At 53.7% G+C, this 18,281-nt stretch overlaps 1 protein-coding gene across 4 annotated transcripts; it reads left to right on the top strand.

Annotated features, from left to right (window-relative positions):
- Window positions 1–258: 258 nt before the first annotated feature.
- Window positions 259–17,152, top strand: GOLPH3L (golgi phosphoprotein 3 like). 4 transcript variants are annotated; one of them, XR_014616816.1, is made up of 6 exons: window positions 259–489; window positions 2,243–2,422; window positions 10,417–10,548; window positions 12,737–12,851; window positions 14,907–16,011; window positions 16,157–17,152. XR_014616816.1 is itself a non-coding variant. In XM_084223003.1 (5 exons), the coding sequence occupies exons 2-5, from the start codon at window positions 2,249–2,251 to the stop codon at window positions 15,332–15,334; spliced, it is 849 nt and encodes a 282-aa protein (XP_084079129.1). In that variant the 5' UTR covers window positions 259–489; window positions 2,243–2,248; the 3' UTR covers window positions 15,335–17,152. The 4 variants fall into 4 exon arrangements, 2 of the variants coding, with proteins under 2 accessions (XP_084079129.1, XP_084079130.1); XR_014616817.1 differs by having other exon boundaries at window positions 14,907–15,547; window positions 15,701–17,152; XM_084223003.1 differs by having other exon boundaries at window positions 14,907–17,152.
- The last annotated feature ends 1,129 nt before the right edge of the window (window positions 17,153–18,281 follow it).

Consider the following 18,281-nt stretch of genomic DNA (forward strand, 5'->3'; position numbering starts at 1 on the left):
GACACGGGACACGGGACACGGAATGGGACATGGGACAGGACACAGAATGGGACACAGGAGGGGACACGGGACAGGACGCGGAATGGGACACAGGAAGGGACACGGGACAGGACACGGAACGGGACACAGGAGGGGACACGGGACACAGAACGGGACACAGGAGGGGACACGGGACAGGACACGGAATGGGACACAGGAGGGGACACGGGACGGGACCAGAACCGGACCGGGATCGGGATCGGGACAGGACACGCGGGCGGGGGCGGAGCCACGCCCTGACTGACAGTAAGTAGTCCCGCCCCTTGACCCACTGGAGCCGCGCTCATTGGCTGCTCCGACCCGCGTGGGCTCCTATTGGTCGGAGCGGCGCCGTGGGCGGGACCGGCGGAGGCCAGGAAGCGGCGGCGGCCCCGCGGAGGCTTTTCCTGCCCGCGGCCCCGGAGCGGAGCGGGACGGAGCGGGACGGACCGACGGACCCGCCGGGCCGCGGTGAGGCCGGGCAGCGGGCACGGGGTCTCGGCAGCCCCCAACCCTCGTGGGGGGGGGCGGATCTTCACTCGCGGTGCGCTGCGGCGGCGGGCGGGATGGAGCGGGGCTGGGCCGGGGGGCTGGGATGGAGCCGGGCCGGGGCCGTGAGGGGTGGGACGGAGCCCGGGGCGGTGAGGCAGAGCCGGGCCGGGGCCATGAGGGGTGGGAGGGAACCCGGGGCGGTGAGGCAGAGCCGGGCCGGGGCCGTGAGGGGTGGGACGGAGCCCGGGCGGGTGAGGCAGAGCCGGGCCGGGGCCGTGAGGGGTGGGACGGGGCCCGGGGGGGTGAGGCAGAGCCGGGCCGGGGCCGTGAGGGGTGGGAGGGAGCCCGGGGCGGTGAGGCAGAGCCGGGCCGGGGCTGGGACCGGGCCGGTGGGATGGGGCTGTCCCGGGGCGCTGCCGGGACCCGCCCGTGCGGCCTGAGGGGCTCGGGGGCTCTGCTGCTCCTCCCGTCAGAACGCGGGGACCGCCCCGGCCGTGAGGGGAGACGGGGAACCCCGACAGCCCCGGGAACGGGGGGCTGGGAGTCCCGGGGGGAAGGGACGGGCGGCCCTTGGGCTGGGGAGGGCAGCTGGGGGTTTGGGTTTGGGTCTGGGGGAGCTGGGAGTCCTGGGGGGGAAGGGACGAGCGCCCCTTAGTCTGGGAATGGGGATTTGGGTCTGGGGGAGCTGAAAATCCTGGGGGGGAAGGGACGAGCGCCCCTTGGGCTGGGGAGGGCGTCTGGGGGTTTGGGTCTGGGGGAGCTGAAAATCCTGGGGTAGGAGCATCCCTTGGTCTGGGGGGTCTGGGGAGGGGTTTTGGTTTGGGTCTGGGGGTCTGGAGGAGCTGGAAACCCTGGGGTAGGAGGGATGAGCGCCTCTTGGTCTGGGAATGGGGGTTTGGGTCTGGGGGTTTGGTTCTGGGGAGGGGATTTGGGTCTGGGAGAGCTGAAAATCCTGGGATAGGAGCATCCCTTGGTCTAAGGGGTCTGGGGGTTTGGGTCAAAGGGAGCTGAAGATCCTGGGGTAGGAGCATCCCTTGGTCTGGGGAGAGGTTTGGGTCTGGGGGTCTGGAGGAGCTGGAAATCCTGGGGTAGGAGCATCCCTTGGTTTGGGGAGGGGTTTGGGTCTGGAGGAGCTGGAAATACTGGGGTAGAAGGGACGAGCGCCTCTTGGTCTGGGAATGGGGGTTTGGGTCTGGGGGTTTGGGTTTGGGGAGGGGATTTGGGTCTGGGAGAGCTGGGAGTCCTGGGGTAGGAGCATCCCTTGGTCTAAGGGGTCTGGGGGTTTGGGTCAGAGGGAGCTGAAGATCCTGGGGTAGGAGCATCCCTTGGTCTGGGGTCTGGGGAGGGGTTTGGGTTTGGGTCCGGGGGTCTGGAGGAGCTGAAAATCCTGGGGTGGGAGCATCCCTTGGTCTAAGGGGTCTGGGGGTTTGGGTCAAAGGGAGCTGAAAATCCTGGGGTAGGAGCATCCCTTGGTCTGGGCAGGGGTTTGGGTTTGGGTCTGGGGGTCTGGAGGAGCTGGAAACCCTGGGGTAGGAGCATCCCTTGGTCTGGGGGGTCTGGGGAGGGGTTTTGGTTTGGGTCTGGGGGTCTGGAGGAGCTGGAAACCCTGGGGTAGGAGGGACGAGCGCCTCTCGGTCTGGGAATGGGGGTTTGGGTCTGGGGTCTGGGGTCTGGGGAGGGTTTGGCCCCGGGGGCTCAGCCCCGTGCTCAGCCGTGCCCCCGTGCCCCCCAGCCCGAGATGACGACGCTGACGCACCGGGGCCGGCGGGCGGAGGGCCGGGGCCCCGAGAGGAAGGGGGAGGGCGAGGAGGAGGCGGACAGGGAGCTGAACGAGGACGAGCCCGACGACTCCAAGGACATCCGCCTGACCCTCATGGAGGAGGTGCTGCTCCTGGGGCTGAAGGACAAGGAGGTGAGGCTGGGGGCTGCTGGGCTCTCAGGGAGCAGCAGAAGGGATTGGATGGGTTCCTCTCAGCAAAACCTGCTTGGAATAACAGAACTGTGGGATGGAATTCACAGAAGGGTGGAAGAGACCTTAAAGGTCATCGAGTCCAACCCATGCCCCAACAGCTCAGCTGAGCTGTGGCACTGAGTGTTGGAAGGGACTGGAAAGCTCACCCAGTTCCAAAGCCTCACCCCGGGCAGAGACACCTTCCACCCTCCCAGGCTGCTCCTGTCCAGCCTGGCCTCGAGCACTTGCAGGGATGGGCCAGCTGCTCTGGGCTCCCTGTGCCAGGAGGTGGCAACCTGGGCTGGGCACGTGGCTGATGGTGCTGTCCCAGCAGCTCTGCCCTGGGGACAGTGGCAGGAGGGGCAAAAGTTGGGATTGTTCTTCCCAGGGCTGAAGCCATGGGTAGAAGGAGCTTTATCGAGGGGGGAACATCCTTCTGTGCTGGCACACAGGGCCACCAGGAGCACTGCTCTGCTCTTTGAAAAGAAAGAGCAGAGGGAGCAGAGTCAGCTGGGCTGGGAGCAGGGAGCAGGCACAATGGCCAGGGACACAGGAGCTGCCTCTCTGCTGCCTTCCTGGGCCAGGCAGGGCTGGGGATGGGCAGCTCTGGGTGGCAATGTCACTGCTGGGAGCTCCTCCTGTGTGCCTGTCACCCTGGGGGAAGGGGATCCTGGTCAAGCAGAGTTGGTTTGTGCTTATCAGCTGCTGGGAACTCGTTTATCAGCTCTGCCTGGAAGGGGAAGATGCCTGGTGGGGAGTTCTCTGTGCTGTGCCTGTGCCTTGAATCAGCTTGGGGAAATCTTTGGCTGGGAGGGTGGTGAGGCCCTGGCACAGGTGACCCCATGGCTGCCCCTTGCCAGGTTGGATGAACAGCCTGGTGTGGTGGGACCTGTCCCTGCCACGACAGGAAAGGGGATTTGGTGATCTTTGAGGTCCCTTCCAACCCAAACCGTTCCACAGTTCCAAAATCTGCTATTCCTGACCAGTGGATGGGGAATTGCAGACCAGGGGAAGCCAACCAGGTGCTCAAAGTGCTTTTTGTGGCAGAGCAGAAACTTCTAGAGAGGCTTTCCAGCTCCAGGAGCCCACTTTGGTCAGGATTGAACTCAGTGACCCTGGAGATCTTTTCCTGAGGAATCAGTGGAATAGTTACAGCTGGAGGAGCTGAGGTGGATGTCCTCCTCCTCTTCATCCCTCAGGGGTGGAATGAAACCTTGCTGAGGTGCCAGAACCTTCTTTCCAGCAGGGCTCTGCAGTTCTGGGCTGGTCCCAGGAGGTGCTGAGCTGTCACACGGATCCAGGCAGGCTGTGACAGTGACAAGGGCTGGGGCTGTCCCGTTTCAGAGCCCCAGATAAGATCTAGGAGCCAACTAGGAAGTGGCAGGAGCTCAGGGCTGTAAAGGGAACACAATGCAAATAATCCTGGAGCAAATATTTGAGAGTGGGGTGCCATGAGCTGCTTTTTTCCTGGGCTGTGTTTGGTGTTCTTGGTTAATGTATCCTGGGAACGGCCCTGCAGCCACCAGGAACCTGGCAGAGCACAGCAAACAGGGGGAAAACACCTTGTCACACTTTTCTTTTTTTATTCCATCCTGTCTTTCCACATTCCTGTAGCTCACAAGCAGAGGCAGCAGCAGCCTGGCCCTGAGCTGGGCTCTGTTTTCACACACTCATGCTTTGGTGACTGAGGAAAAACAAGATGATTTTTGCCAAATTCAATGAGCTCAGGGTGTAATTTCATTATTTAAAGCACCAGTCTGTCCATGTAGGAGGACCTGGCTGCAAACCAGCCTGGCTTTTGTAACCAGTCTGGAAATAACCCAGGAGCTTTGGAATTTCAAATTTCTTAGGGGTAACGTGCCCTTGAGGCCAGGAAATTGAAACCTTTGCTCATCTTCACACCCATTCCTGGAGAACTTGTTTGTAAAAGCCAGGAGCAAAATCCAGGAAAGGAAAGCAGGAGGGCAGGGATGAAAGGTTGCTTTGTGTTCCTGCAAGAGGAAGTGGAGAAAGCAAATAAAAATATTCATTTCTTTTATGGTTCTCTGTGCTGGGCAAGCCCAGTGTCCACATGTGCTGCTCCAACAGAGCCCCAGGGATGGGAATTCAGCCCTGGGGAGGGAAAACCTTCCCTGGGGGAGGGCTGGGGGTCCCAGCCTCTGCCTTGGGAAGGGGCTCGCTCTTTCTGCAGCCTCCTGGGGGCTTTTGGGTCCTCCACTCCCTGTTTGCCATCCAGAGAAAGAGCAGCAGGAAAAAAGGGGGAAAAGAGCAGAAAGGGAGGGAAAAAAGAGCAGAAAGGGAGGGAAAAAAGAGCAGGAATGGGGGGAAAAAAGAGCAGGAATGGAAGGGAAAAAGAGAAGAAAGGGAGGAAAGAAAGCAGCAGAAAGGGAGGGAAAAAAGAGAAGAAAGGGAGGGAAAAAAGAGCAGGAATGGAGGAAAGAAAGGAGCAGAAAGGGGGGGGAAAAGAGAAGAAAGGGAGGAAAGAAAGAGCAGGAAGGGAGGGGGAAAAGAGAGGAAAAAGAGCAGAAAGGGAGGAAAGAAAGCAGGAAAAAGGGAGAGGGGAAAAGAGCAGAAAGAGCAGCAGAAAGGAGGAAAAAAAAGAGCAGAAAGGGAGGGGGGAAAAGAGCAGAAAGAGGAGCAGAAGGGAGAAAAAAAAGGGCAGAAAGGGAGGAAAGAAAGCAGGAGAAAAGGAGGGAAAAAAGAGCAGAAAGGGAGGGAAAAAAGAGAGGATAAAGAGCAGAAAGGGAGGGGAGAAAAGAGCAGGAAGGGGGGGAAAAAGAAGAAAGGGAGGAAAGAAAGCAGGAGAAAGGGGGGAAAAAAGAGCAGGAAGGGAGGAAAGAAAGAGCAGGAATGGAGGAAAGAAAGCAGCAGAAAGGGGGGGAAAAAGAGAAGAAAGGGAGGAAAGAAAGAGCAGGAAGGGAGGGGAAAAAGAGAGGAAAAAGAGCAGAAAGGGAGGAAAGAAAGCAGGAGAAAGGGAGAGGGGAAAAGAGCAGAAAGAGCAGCAGAAAGGAGGAAAAAAGAGCAGAAAGGGAGGAAAGAAAGCAGGAGAAAAGGAGGGAAAAAAGAGCAGAAAAGGAGGGAAAAAAGAGAGGATAAAGAGCAGAAAGGGAGGGGAGAAAAGAGCAGAAAGGGAGGAAAGAAAGGAGCAGAAATGGAGGGGAAAAAAGGCAGAAAGGGAGGAAAGAAAGCAGCAGAAAGAGGAGCAGAAGGGAGAGAAAAGGAGCAGAAAGCGCAGCAGAAAGGCAGAAAAAAAAGAGCAGAAAAGGAGGAAAGAAAGCAGCAGAAAGGAGGGAAAAAAGGCAGAAAGAGAAGCAGAAAGGGAGGGGAAAAAGCAAAAAGGGAGGGAAAAAAGAGCAGAAAGGGAGGAAAGAAAGCAGGAGAAAGGGAGGGGAAAAAAAGCAGAAAGGGAGGAAAAAAAAAGCAAAAAGGGAGGAAAAAAAAAGCAGAAAGAGCAGCAGGAAGGTGGAAGTTCCCACCAGGCACACGTGTTGGGGTCTCCCTGCAGGCAGCCCTTGGTGGCTGTGAGCCCCCTGGGGTCACCCCAACCTTGGGCACCCCTCAGGTGCCAGCCCAGCCCCCAGGCTCTCCCTGAGCCCGGGCTGCTCCTGGCTTGCCTGGAATCCAGGGAACGGGAGGAAACAACAATGGGGCTTTGTTCTCATCAGGGAATGAAAGGGGAGTGGAAGAAGGGAAGGGAAGGGAAGGGAAAGGAAAGGAAAGGTCACCTGGGCTGCCCCATTGCTCCAGAGCAGAGCCAGCTCTCTTGGAAAGCATCACTCCAGTGTTGCTGAAGCTCAGGGAGCAGCAAATTCCCTCCCTGCAGATTCACTGTGCAAATTCCAAATTCCCTCCCTGCAGATTCCCAGAGCAAATTCCCTCCCTGCAGATTCCCAAAGCAAATTCCCTCCCTGCAAATTCCCAGAGCAAATTCCCTCCCTGCAAAATTCCCTCCCTGCAAATTCCCAGAGCAAATTCCCTCCCTGCAAATTCCCAGAGCAAATTCCCTCCCTGCAAATTCCCAGAGCAAATTTCCTCCCTGCAGATTCCCAGAGCAAATTCCAAATTCCCTCCCTGCAAATTTCCAGAGCAAATTCCCTCCCTGCAAAATTCCCTCCCTGCAAATTCCCAGAGCAAATTCCCTCCCTGCAAAATTCCCTCCCTGTAGATTCCCAGAGCAAATTCCCTCCCTGCAGATTCCCTGTGCAAATTCCCTCCCTGCAAATTCCCTCCCTGCAAATTCCCAGAGCAAAATTCCCTCCCTGCAGATTCCCAGAGCAAATTCCCTCCCTGCAGATTCCCAAAGCAAATTCCCTCCCTGCAGATTCCCTCCCTGCAAATTCCCAGAGCAAATTCCCTCCCTGCAAATTCCCTCCCTGCAAATTCCCTCCCTGCAGATTCCCAGAGCAAATTCCAAATTCCCTCCCTGCAGATTCCCAGAGCAAATTCCCTCCCTGCAAATTCCCTGTGCAAAATTCCCTCCCTGCAAATTCCCAGAGTAGATTCCCTCCCTGCAGATCCCCAGAACAAATTCCCTCCCTGCAAATTCCCAGAGCAAATTCCCTCCCTGCAGATTCCCTGTGCAAATTCGAAATTCCCTCCCTGCAGATTCCCAGTGCAAATCCCCTCCCTGCCCTTCCCTGGGCTTTCTTGTCCAGGTGTTTTTTATTTTCCTCCCTGGCTGCAATTCCAGCCCAGAACTGTCCTGTGCACTCTGGAACTTGGGATTCTCTTCCCTTTTGCTGCTCCTTTTTATGATCAGACAGGAGCAGGGAAATGTGGGAATCTGGGAATCTTTGAAGAAAGAGGATCAGGGAAATGTGGGAATCTGGGAATCTTTGAAGAAAGAGGATCAGGGAAATGTGGAAATCTGGGAAGTTCTGGAGAGACAGGAGCAGAGACAGGAGCAGGGAAATTTGGGAAGGTTTGGAGATAGGGGCAGAGAAATGTGGAAATCTGGGAGGGTTTGGAGAGAGGATCAGGGAAATGTGGAAATCTGGGAGGGTTTGGAGAGAGGATCAGGGAAATGTGGAAATCTGGGAAGGTTTGGAGAGAGGATCAGGGAAATGTGGAAATCTGGGAAGTTCTGAGAGAGACAGGAGCAGAGAAATCTGGGAGGGTTTGGAGAGATGGGAACAGAGAAAGGATCAGGGAAATTTGGGAAGGTTTAGAGACAGGAGCAAAGAAATGTGGAATCTGGGAGGGTTTGGAGAGACAGGATCAGGGAAATTTTGGAAGGTTTAGAGACAGGATCAGAGAAATGTGGAATCTGGGAGGGTTTGGAGAGACAGGAGCAGAGATGGGAGCAGGGAAATGTGGGAAGGTTTGGAGAGAGGAGCAGAGAGATCTGGGAGGGTTTGGAGAGATGGGAGCAGGGAAATTTGGGAAGGTTTGGAGATAGGAGCAGGGAAATGTGGAAATCTGGGAGGGTTTGGAGAGACAGGATCAGGGAAATTTGGGAAGGTTTGGAGATAGGAGCAGAGAAATGTGGAAATCTGGGAGGGTTTGGAGAGACAGGAGCAGAGATGGGAGCAGGGAAATGTGGGAAGGTTTGGAGAGAGGAGCAGGGAAGTGTGGAAATCTGGGAAGTTCTGGAGAGACAGGAGCGGGGAAATGTGGAAAGGTTTGGAGAGAGGATCAGGGAAATTTGGGAGGGTTTGGAGAGAGAGGAGCAGGGAAATGTGGGAATCTGGGAGGGTTTGAAGAAAGAGGAGCAAAGAAATGTGGGAATCTGGGAGGGTTTGTAGAAACAGGATCAGGTGAATGTGGGAATCTGGGAAGGATTGGAGAGACAGGATCAGGGAAATGTGGGAATCCGGGAGGGTTTGGGGAGGATCAGGGGAATGTGGGAATCTGGGAGGGTTTGGGGAGGAAGGATCAGGGAATGTGGGAATCCGGGAGGGTTTGAAGAAAAAGGATCAGGGAAATGTGGGAATCTGGGTTTGAAGAAGGAGGATCAGGGGAATGTGGGAATCTGGGTTTGAAGAGGATCAGGGGAATGTGGGAATCTGGGAGGGATTGGGGAGGATCAGGGAATGTGGAATCTGGGAGGCTCTGGGGAGGAAGGATCAGGGGATGTGGGATCTGGGAGGGTTTGGGGAGGAAGGATCAGGGGAATGTGGGAATGGGGGAGGGTCTGGGAGGAAGGATCAAGGAAATGTGGGAATCCGGGAAGGTTTGAAGAAGGAGAATCAGGGGAATGTGGGAATCTGGGAAGGGTTGAAGAAAGAGGATCAGGGAAATGTGGGAATTCGGGAGGCTCTGGGGAGGAAGGATCAGGGGAATGTGGGAATCTGGGAGGGTTTGAAGAAGGAGGATCAGGGAATGTGGAATCCGGGAGGGATTGGGGAGGATCAGGGAATGTGGGAATCTGGGAGGGTTTGTAGAAGGAGGATCAGGGGAATGTGGGAATCCGGGCGGCTTTGGGGAGGAAGGATCAGGTGAATGTGGGAATCTGGGAGGGTTTGAAGAAAGAGGAGCAGAGGAATGTGGGAATCTGGAAGGGGTTGAAGAAAGAGGATCAGGGAAATGTGGGAATCTGGGTTTGAAGAAGGAGGATCAGGAAAATGTGGAAATGGGGGTTTGAAGAGGATCAGGGGAATGTGGGAATCCGGGAGGGTTTGTAGAAGGAGGATCAGGGGAATGTGGAATCCGGGCGGCTCTGGGGAGGAAGGATCAGGGGAATGTGGGAATGGGGGAAGCCTGGGGAGGATCCGGGCAGGAATGGGGGAAGCTTGGGGAGGATCTGGGCGGGAATGGGGGAAGCCTGGGGAGGCTTGGGCGGGAATGGGGGAAGCCTGGGGAGGATCTGGGCAGGAATGGGGGAAGCTTGGGGAGGCTCTGGCGGGAATGGGGGAAGCTTGGGGAGGATCCGGGCAGGAATGGGGGAAGCCTGGGGAGGATCCGGCAGGAATGGGGGAAGCTCGGGGAGGATCCGTTGGGAATGGGGGAAGCTTGGGGAGGATCCGGGCGGGAATGGGGGAAGCTTGGGGAGGCTCGGGCGGGAATGGGGGAAGCTCGGGGAGGATCCGGCGGGAATGGGGGAAGCTTGGGGAGGCTCCGGCGGGAATGGGGGAAGCCTGGGGAGGATCCGGGCGGGAATGGGGGAAGCTTGGGGAGGATCCGGCAGGAATGGGGGAAGCTTGGGGAGGCTTGGGCAGGAATGGGGGAAGCTTGGGGAGGATCCGGCAGGAATGGGGGAAGCTTGGGGAGGATCCGGCGGGAATGGGGGAAGCCTGGGGAGGATCCGGCGGGAATGGGGGAAGCTTGGGGAGGATCCGGGCAGGAATGGGGGAAGCTTGGGGAGGATCCGGCGGGAATGGGGGAAGCTTGGGGAGGCTCGGGCAGGAATGGGGGAAGCTTGGGGAGGATCCGGCGGGAATGGGGGAAGCTTGGGGAGGATCCGGCGGGAATGGGGGAAGCTTGGGGAGGATCCGGGCAGGAATGGGGGAAGCTTGGGGAGGATCCGGCGGGAATGGGGGAAGCTTGGGGAGGATCCGGCAGGAATGGGGGAAGCTTGGGGAGGCTCGGGCGGGAATGGGGGAAGCCTGGGGAGGCTCCGGGTGGGAATGGGGGAAGCTCGGGGAGGATCCGGCGGGAATGGGGGAAGCTTGGGGAGGCTCTGGCAGGAATGGGGGAAGCTCGGGGAGGCTCCGGTGGGAATGGGGGAAGCTTGGGGAGGATCCGGCAGGAATGGGGGAAGCTTGGGGAGGCTCCGGCAGGAATGGGGGAAGCTTGGGGAGGATCCGGCAGGAATGGGGGAAGCCTGGGGAGGATCCGGGCGGGAATGGGGGAAGCTTGGGGAGGCTCCGGCGGGAATGGGGGAAGCTCGGGGAGGATCCGGCGGGAATGGGGGAAGCTTGGGGAGGCTCCGGGTGGGAATGGGGGAAGCTCGGGGAGGATCCGGGTGGGACGCCGCAGTCCCGGAGGCAGCAGCGAGCCCGCCGCCCCCTCCCCAGGGCTACACGTCCTTCTGGAACGACTGCATCTCCTCGGGGCTGCGCGGCGGCATCCTGATCGAGCTGGCGCTGCGCGGCCGCATCCGCCTGGAGCCGCCCGCCCTGCGCAGGAGGAGGCTGCTGGACAGGAAGGTCAGGCGCTGGTCGGGCGGCCAGGCCCTGGGAAAATGGGAAATAAGAATTAAAGATGAAAATGAATTTTAAAAAATTAATTAAAATAAATGGGAAAAAATAATTAAAAATGAAAAAGAATTTTTTAAAAAATTAATTAAAATAAATGGGAAAATAAGAATTAAAAATGAAAAAGAATTTTAAAAAAATTAATTAAAATAAATGGAAAAATAAGAATTAAAAATGAAAAAGAATTTTTAAAAAATAAATGGGAAAATAATAATTAAAAATGAAAAAGAATTTTTAAAAAATTAATGAAAATAAATGGGAAAATAAGAATTAAAAATGAAAAAGAATTTTTAAAAAATTAATTAAAGTAAATAGGAAAATAATAATTAAAAATGAAAAAGAATTTTAAAAAAATTAATTAAAATGAATGGAAAAATAAGAATTAAAAATGAAAAAAATTAAAATAATGAATTAAAATGAATGGAAAAATAATAATTAAGAATGAAAAAGAATTTTTTAAAAATTAATTAAAATAAATGGAAAAATAAGAATTAAAAATGAAAAAGAATTTTTTAAAAATTAATTAAAATAAATGGAAAAATAAGAATTAAAAATGAAAAAGAATTTTTAAAAAATTAATTAAATGGAAAAATAATTAAAAATGAAAAAAAATTAAAATAATGAATTAAAATAAATGGAAAAATAAGAATTAAAAATGAAAAAGAAATTAAAAAAATTAATTAAAATAAATGGAAAATAATAATTAAAGATGAAAAAGAATTTTAAAAAATTAATTAAAATAAATGGAAAAAATAATTAAGAATGAAAAAGAATTTTAAAAAATTAATTGAAATTAATGGAAAAATAATAATTAAAAATGAAAAAAATTAAAATAAATAATAAATCAAATAATATAAATAAATAATAAATGAAAACTAAATAATCGATAATAAAATAATAATAAAATTTTTAAATAAATAATGGAAAATAAATAAACAATAAGTAAATCTAAATAATATAAATAAATAATAAATGAAAACTAAATAATCGATAATAAAATAATAAGATTTTAAAATAAATAATGGAAAATAAATCAACAATAAGTAAGTCTAAATAATATAAATAAATAATAAATGAAAACTAAATAATCGATAATAAAATAATAAGATTTTAAAATAAATAATGGAAAATAAATCAACAATAAGTAAGTCTAAATAATATAAATAAATAATAAGTTAAAATGAAATCATCGATAATAAAATAAATCATAAAATTTTAAAAAATAATGAAAAAATAAGCAATAAATAAATAATGAATAAAATGAAATAATAAAATAAATCATAAACTTTAAAAATAGAGAATGAAATCTAAATAAACAATAAATAAACAATAAATTAAATAATGTAAATAAATAATACAATATATTATTATATAATGACAATATTATATACTAATTATATGAAATTACTGTATTACAGTACTATATAATAATAATATATTTTTATATAATGACAATATTGTATAGTAATTATATAAAATGACCATATTATAATACTATATTATAATAATGCAATACATTCTTATATGATGACAATATTATTTAATAATTGTATAAAATGGCAATATTATAATACTATATAATAACAATATAATATATTATTATATGATGACAATAATATATAATAATTGCATGAAATTACTATCTAATAATACTATATAATAATATATTATTATACAATGACAATATTATATAATAATTAAATCAAACTACAATATTATTATATTTTAATAGATTATATGTATATATAATTATAATATATAATTATATATAGATATAATTATACAATTATGTTATATTTTATATTATATGTATAATATATTATGTATATAATATATATAATAGTATAATAGTATAATATTATATGATGCTAATACAGAATTACACTATTATACAATAATATATTATATTATATTATATTATATTATATTATATTATATTATATTATATTATATTATATTATATTATATTATATTATATTATATTATATTATATTATATTATATTATATTATATTATATTATGTTGTTATGCTATATTATGTTATATTATATTATAATATTATATAATTGTCATAGTTGAATATTTTATGCTAATGCCACAGATTTGCATATGCTAATATCTCCACCGTGTCCCCTCCCAGGTGCTGCTGAAGTCGGATGCTCCCACTGGGGACGTGCTGCTGGATGAGACCCTCAGGCACATCAAGGCCACGGAGACAGCAGAGACGGTGCAGACCTGGATAGAGCTGCTCACTGGTAGGGCCAGCTGGGAATTCCTGCACCCCAGCTCCCTGCAGGGCTCTCCAGACATCCCTCAGAGCCCCAAAATCCATCAGGGATCACCCTCTGCACCCAGGGCTCCAGGACCCAGACCCAGCCAAAGCCACCAAAATCCATCAGGGATCACCCTCTGCATCCAGGGCTCCAGGACCCAGACACAGCCAAAGCCACCAAAATCCCTCAGGGATCACCCTCTGCCCCCAGAGCTCCAGGATCTGCTGGTGAGGGAACCCCAAAACCAGCCTGGAGCTTCCAAAACCCCTCTCTAGGCTCTCCAAACATCCCTCAGAACCCCAAAATCCATCAGGGATCACCCTCTGCACCCAGAGCTCCAGGATCTCCTGGTGAGGGAACCCCAAAACCAGCCTGGAGCCTCCAAACCCCTCTCTAGGCTGTCCAAACATCCCTCAGACTCCCCAAAACCCAGCCAGGGTCACCCTCTGCATCCAGGGCTCCAGGATCTCCTGGTGAGGGAACCCTAAAACCGGCCTGGAGCCTCCAAAACCCCTTTCTAGGCTCTCTAAACATCCCTCAGACTCCCCAAAATCCATCAGGGATCACCCTCTGCACCCAGAGCTCCAGGATCTGGTGGTGAGGGAACCCCAAAACCAGCCTGGACTCTCAAATTCCTCCAGACCCCTCTCCAGAGCCCCTCTCCAGGCTGTTCAGATGTTCCTCAGACCCCCCAAAGTCGGGCCAGGGTCACCCTCTGCACCCAGAGCTCCAGGATCTGCTGGTGAGGGAACCCCAAAACCAGCCTGGAGCCTCAAATCCCTCCAAAACCCCTCTCCAGGCTGTCCAAATGTCCCTCAGACCCCCCAAAATCCAACCAGGGTCACCCTCTGCACCCAGAGCTCCAGGACCCAGACCCAGCCAAAGCCACCAAAATCCATCAGGGATCACCCTCTGCACCCAGAGCTCCGGGATCTGCTGGTGAGGGAACCCCAAAACCAGCCTGGAGCCTCCAAAACCCCTCTCCAGGCTGTCCAAATGTCCCTCAGACCCCCCAAAATCCAACCAGGGTCACCCTCTGCACCCAGAGCTCCAGGACCTGCTGGTGAGGGAACCCCAAAACCAGCCTGGACTCTCAAATTCCTCCAGACCCCTCTCCAGAGCCCCTCTCCAGGCTGTTCAGATGTTCCTCAGACCCACCAGAATCCATCCAGGGTCACCCTCTGCACCCAGAGCTCCGGGATCTGCTGGTGAGGGAACCCCAAAACCAGCCTGGAGCCTCAAATCCCTCCAGACCCCTCTCCAGGGCTGTCCATGATTCCCTGATTTCCCTTCCCAGATCACCCTGGCGGTATTGAGGTGTTCAGGTAGAATTTGAAGGTTCTACTGGAGGATTCTGGGGGGTCCCAGCTAGGATTTGGGGCTCCTGGGAAGGATTTTGGAGGATCCAAATGCTGAGGCCTCACCGAGCCTGGGGTGACCCATGGGTGGAAGAGGCTTTGGAAAGGGATGGGATTTGCTCTGGGATTTCTCCTCAAAACTCCACTGGGAGCTTTGCCAGGAGGATCTGAGTCAGGGCAGGGGATCAGGGGCAGGTGCCCATGCAGGACATCATGGAAGGGTGGAAGGACACTGGGATTGGGAAGCAGAGCTTGACCAGAGCCTCCCTGGCCTGGCTTGGGATCCCTGGAGATCCCTGAAGGTCCCTGGAGATGAAGAGAGCAGGAGAAGGTTGAATGTGGGGGCAGAGAAGGATTTTCTGGGTTGGGAGCTTGGTGAAAATCTTGGAGCTCAGAGCTCCTGTGGCATCCTGGAAGGACACTGGGATTGGGAAGCAGAGCTTGACCAGAGCCTCCCTGGCCTGGCTTGGGATCCCTGAAGGTCCCTGGAGATGAGGAGAGCAGGAGAAGACTGATGGGAAGGTTGAATGTGGGAGCAGAGAAGAATTTCTGGGTTGGGAACTCGGTGGAAATCTTGGAGCTGAGAGCTGCTGTGGCAGAGCCAGGTGTCCATGCAGGACATCATGGAAGGACACTGGGATTGGGAAGCAGAGCCTGACCAGAGCCTCCCACCCCTCAGGAGAGACCTGGAACCCCTTCAAGCTGCAGTACCAGCTGCGCAACGTGCGGGAGCGGCTGGCCAAGGCGCTGGTGGAGAAGGGCATCCTGACCACGGAGAAGCAGAACTTCCTCCTCTTCGACATGACCACGCACCCCGTCAGCAACGCCTCCGAGAAGCAGCGCCTGCTGAAGAGGCTCCAGGAGAGCGTCCTGGAGCGCTGGGTCAACGAGCCCCAGCGCATGGAGCGCAGGACCCTGGCCCTGCTGGTGCTGGCCCACGCCTCGGACGTGCTGGAGAACGTTTTCGCCAGCCTGGCCGACGACAAGTACGACCTGGCCATGAACAGGACCAAGGACCTGCTGGATATGGACCCCGAGCTGGAAGCTGCCAAGGGCAGGGGCACAGAGATGATCTGGGCCGTGCTGGCGGCCTTCAATAAGTCCTAAGAGCTCTCCTTGGTGGGGCCCAGCGTGGGGTGCCACCCTGGGGTCTCCCCTGAGGGACCTGGACCTGGAGTGCCAAGGGCACAGGCACAGAGATGATCTGGAACACTCTGGGGCCTTCAAGCAGTCCTGAACGCTCCTCACATGGGGTGGGGGAGACCCTTGATGGGTCCCATCAAGGGGACCCCACTCCCCAGAGGGACCTGGAGCTGGAAGGTGCCAAAGGCACAGGCACAGAGATGATCCTGGCCATGCTGGTGGCCTTCAAGAAGTCCTAAACGCTCCTTACGTGGGGCAGGGGAGACCCTTGATGGGTCCCATCATAGGGTTCCACCCAGGAGTCTCCCCAGAAGACTCTGGGGCTGGAAGCTGCCAAGGGCAGGGGCACAGAGATGATCTGGAACACTCTGGTGGCCTTCAGTAAGTCCTAAGAGCTCTCCTTGGTGGGGCCCATCGTGGGGTGCCACCCTGGGGTCTCCCCAGAGTCACCTGGAGCTGGAAGGTGCCAAAGGCAGGAGCACAGAGATGATCCTGGCCATGCTGGTGGCCTTCAAGAAGTCCTAAACGCTCCTCACATGGGGCGGGGGAGACCCTTGATGGGTCCCATTAAGGAGACCCCACGCTCTACATGGGGTCCCATCGAGGGGACCCCTCTCCCCAGAGTCACCTGGAGCTGGAAGGTGCCAAAGGCAGGGGCACAGAGATGATCTGGGACACTCTGGTGGCCTTTAGTAAGTCCTGAACACTCCTTACATGGGGCAAGGGAGACCCTTGATGGGTCCCATCAAGGGGACCCCACTCCCCAGAGGGACCTGGAGCTGAAAGCTGCCAAGGGCAGGGGCACAGAGATGATTTGGGCCACTCTGGTGGCCTTCAAGAAGTCCTAAACGCTCCTCACATGGGGTGAGGGAGATCCTTGATGGGTCCCATCGAGGGGTTCCACCCAGGAGTCTCCCCAGAAGAACCTGGAGCTGGAAGCTGCCAAGGGCAGGGGCACAGAGATGATCTGGAACACTCTGGTGGTCTTCAAGAAGTCCTGAACACTCCTCACATGGGGTGGGGGAGACCCTTGATGGGTCCCATCGAGGGGACCCCACTCCCCAGAGGGTCCTGGATCTGGAGCTCCAAGCCAGGGCCATGGAGATGATCTGGGCCACTCTGGTGGCCTTCAAGAAGTCCTAAACCCCTCCTCACATGTGGTGGGGGAGCTCTTGATGGGTCCCATCATGGGGTCCCACCTGGGGTTCCACCCTGGGGTCTCCCCAGAGGGACCTGGAGCTGGGAGCTGCCAAGGGCAGGGGCGTGGGGATGATCTGGGCCGTGCTGGTGGCCTTTGATAAGTCCTAAACATAGGGTGGGGGACACCCCATCAAGGGGTCCCCTCTCCCCATGGGGACCTGGCATTCCAGGGGCACTGGGTGGGCTCAGCCTGGGGAGGGACCAGGGGATTTTTTGCTTTTTTCCCCTCCCCAGGCAGGGCTGGGAGGTGAGAGCCCACCGGGGAGAGGGGGCAGCGCCTCTTCCCTCCTCGGGCATTTCCTTCTGGTGGCCCAGGAGCTGCTCCAAAATCCAAGCCCCGGCACAGATGGGGCTCCCGGGTGCCTGTCCCCCAGCCAGCTCCTGCCTGGCAGCTCTGGGGGTGCCCTGAGGAGCTCGCACCCTCCTGGGCTGGGGTTTGGGGGTGTCGGGCACCCAAAGCTCCCCCAGGCTGTGCCCCCGTGGCTCAGCTGCTCTTTCTAGTGAGAAAAAACCAAGTGAAACTGTGATTATTTTTGTTCACAACCCCCTTCCTTCCTTCCTCCCCCACTTTATTCTGCTGTAGTTCACTTAAAGCCGAAGGATTTCTCTGCAGCCCGGGCTCTGTCCGTGTTTCGGGGGGTGCCGCTGCCGGCGCTGCCATTTCCAGGGGCGCTGGCGGGGTGTCCCCAGGGTGTTGGTGGAGCTGCGGGTGGGGGTGAGCTCCCTCCTCCCCCAGGCCCCTTTTCCCTTTCGGGGGCGCTTTGGGGTTTTTCGGTGTCCCCGCATCCCGCCGTGTCCCCGCATCCTCCCGGCCCCGGTCTCGAACCCGCGGCGCTGCGGGACCGGTGAAGCCCCGCCTCTTTCCCCGCCCACTCGGCGTTTATCGCTTCCTATTGGCTACTGGTCGTGCCAGTCGCGACTGCCCCGCCCTTTTCTTTGCACCGCCTCCTCTCAGTGCCCCGCCCCTCGCGCGCACTGATTGGTCAGGTGTGATGTCACTGCGGGTGCTTCTCTGCGTTCATTGGGTAGAGCTGCTGTCCGTCACGCAGCTGAGGTGGTGGAGGCGGTGGCGGCCATTTTGGAGCAGGGCGCGGGGCCGCACGCAGCGGCGGGAGCGCAGAGCTCCCCCCCCCCCCCCCCCTCGCCGCCATGGCAGCCCCGCTCGGTACCGGCGCCTTCACGGAGGAGACCGGGCAGGAGAAACAGGTGGGGGAAGCCCCGGGGGACGGAGGGGGTGTCGGGCGGACTTCCACTGGCTCGGCTGCACGTCCCTCTTTCCAGTCCTAAGCGGAGATTGGTTATTTCTGTTGTCAGTCTGGCGAAATCCGGGCTCTGATTGGCTACGGGGCTTGGGGGTGGGCGGGACTTCCGGATTAGGCTCGATGGCGGCGTGGGGGGTGCGTGGGGTGGGGAACTGGGATGGGGGAACTGGGATGGGGCAACTGGGATGGGGTGATTGGGATAACTGGGATGGGTTGGGGTAACTGGGATGAGGTGACTGGGACTGGGGGAACTGGAATGGGGTAACTGGGATGGGTTGGGGGTAACTGGGATGGGGTAACTGGGAGGGGATGGGGTAACTGGGGTGGGGTAATTGGGATGGGATGGAGGAATTGGGGTGGGGTAACTGGGATGGGATAACTGGGATGGGTTGGGGGTAACTGGGTGGGGATGGGGTAACTGGGATGGCAGAACTGGGATGGGGAAACTG

This window comes from Fringilla coelebs (assembly GCF_963513975.1).
Source record: "Fringilla coelebs genome assembly, chromosome: 29".
Classification (NCBI taxonomy): Eukaryota; Metazoa; Chordata; class Aves; order Passeriformes; family Fringillidae; genus Fringilla; species Fringilla coelebs.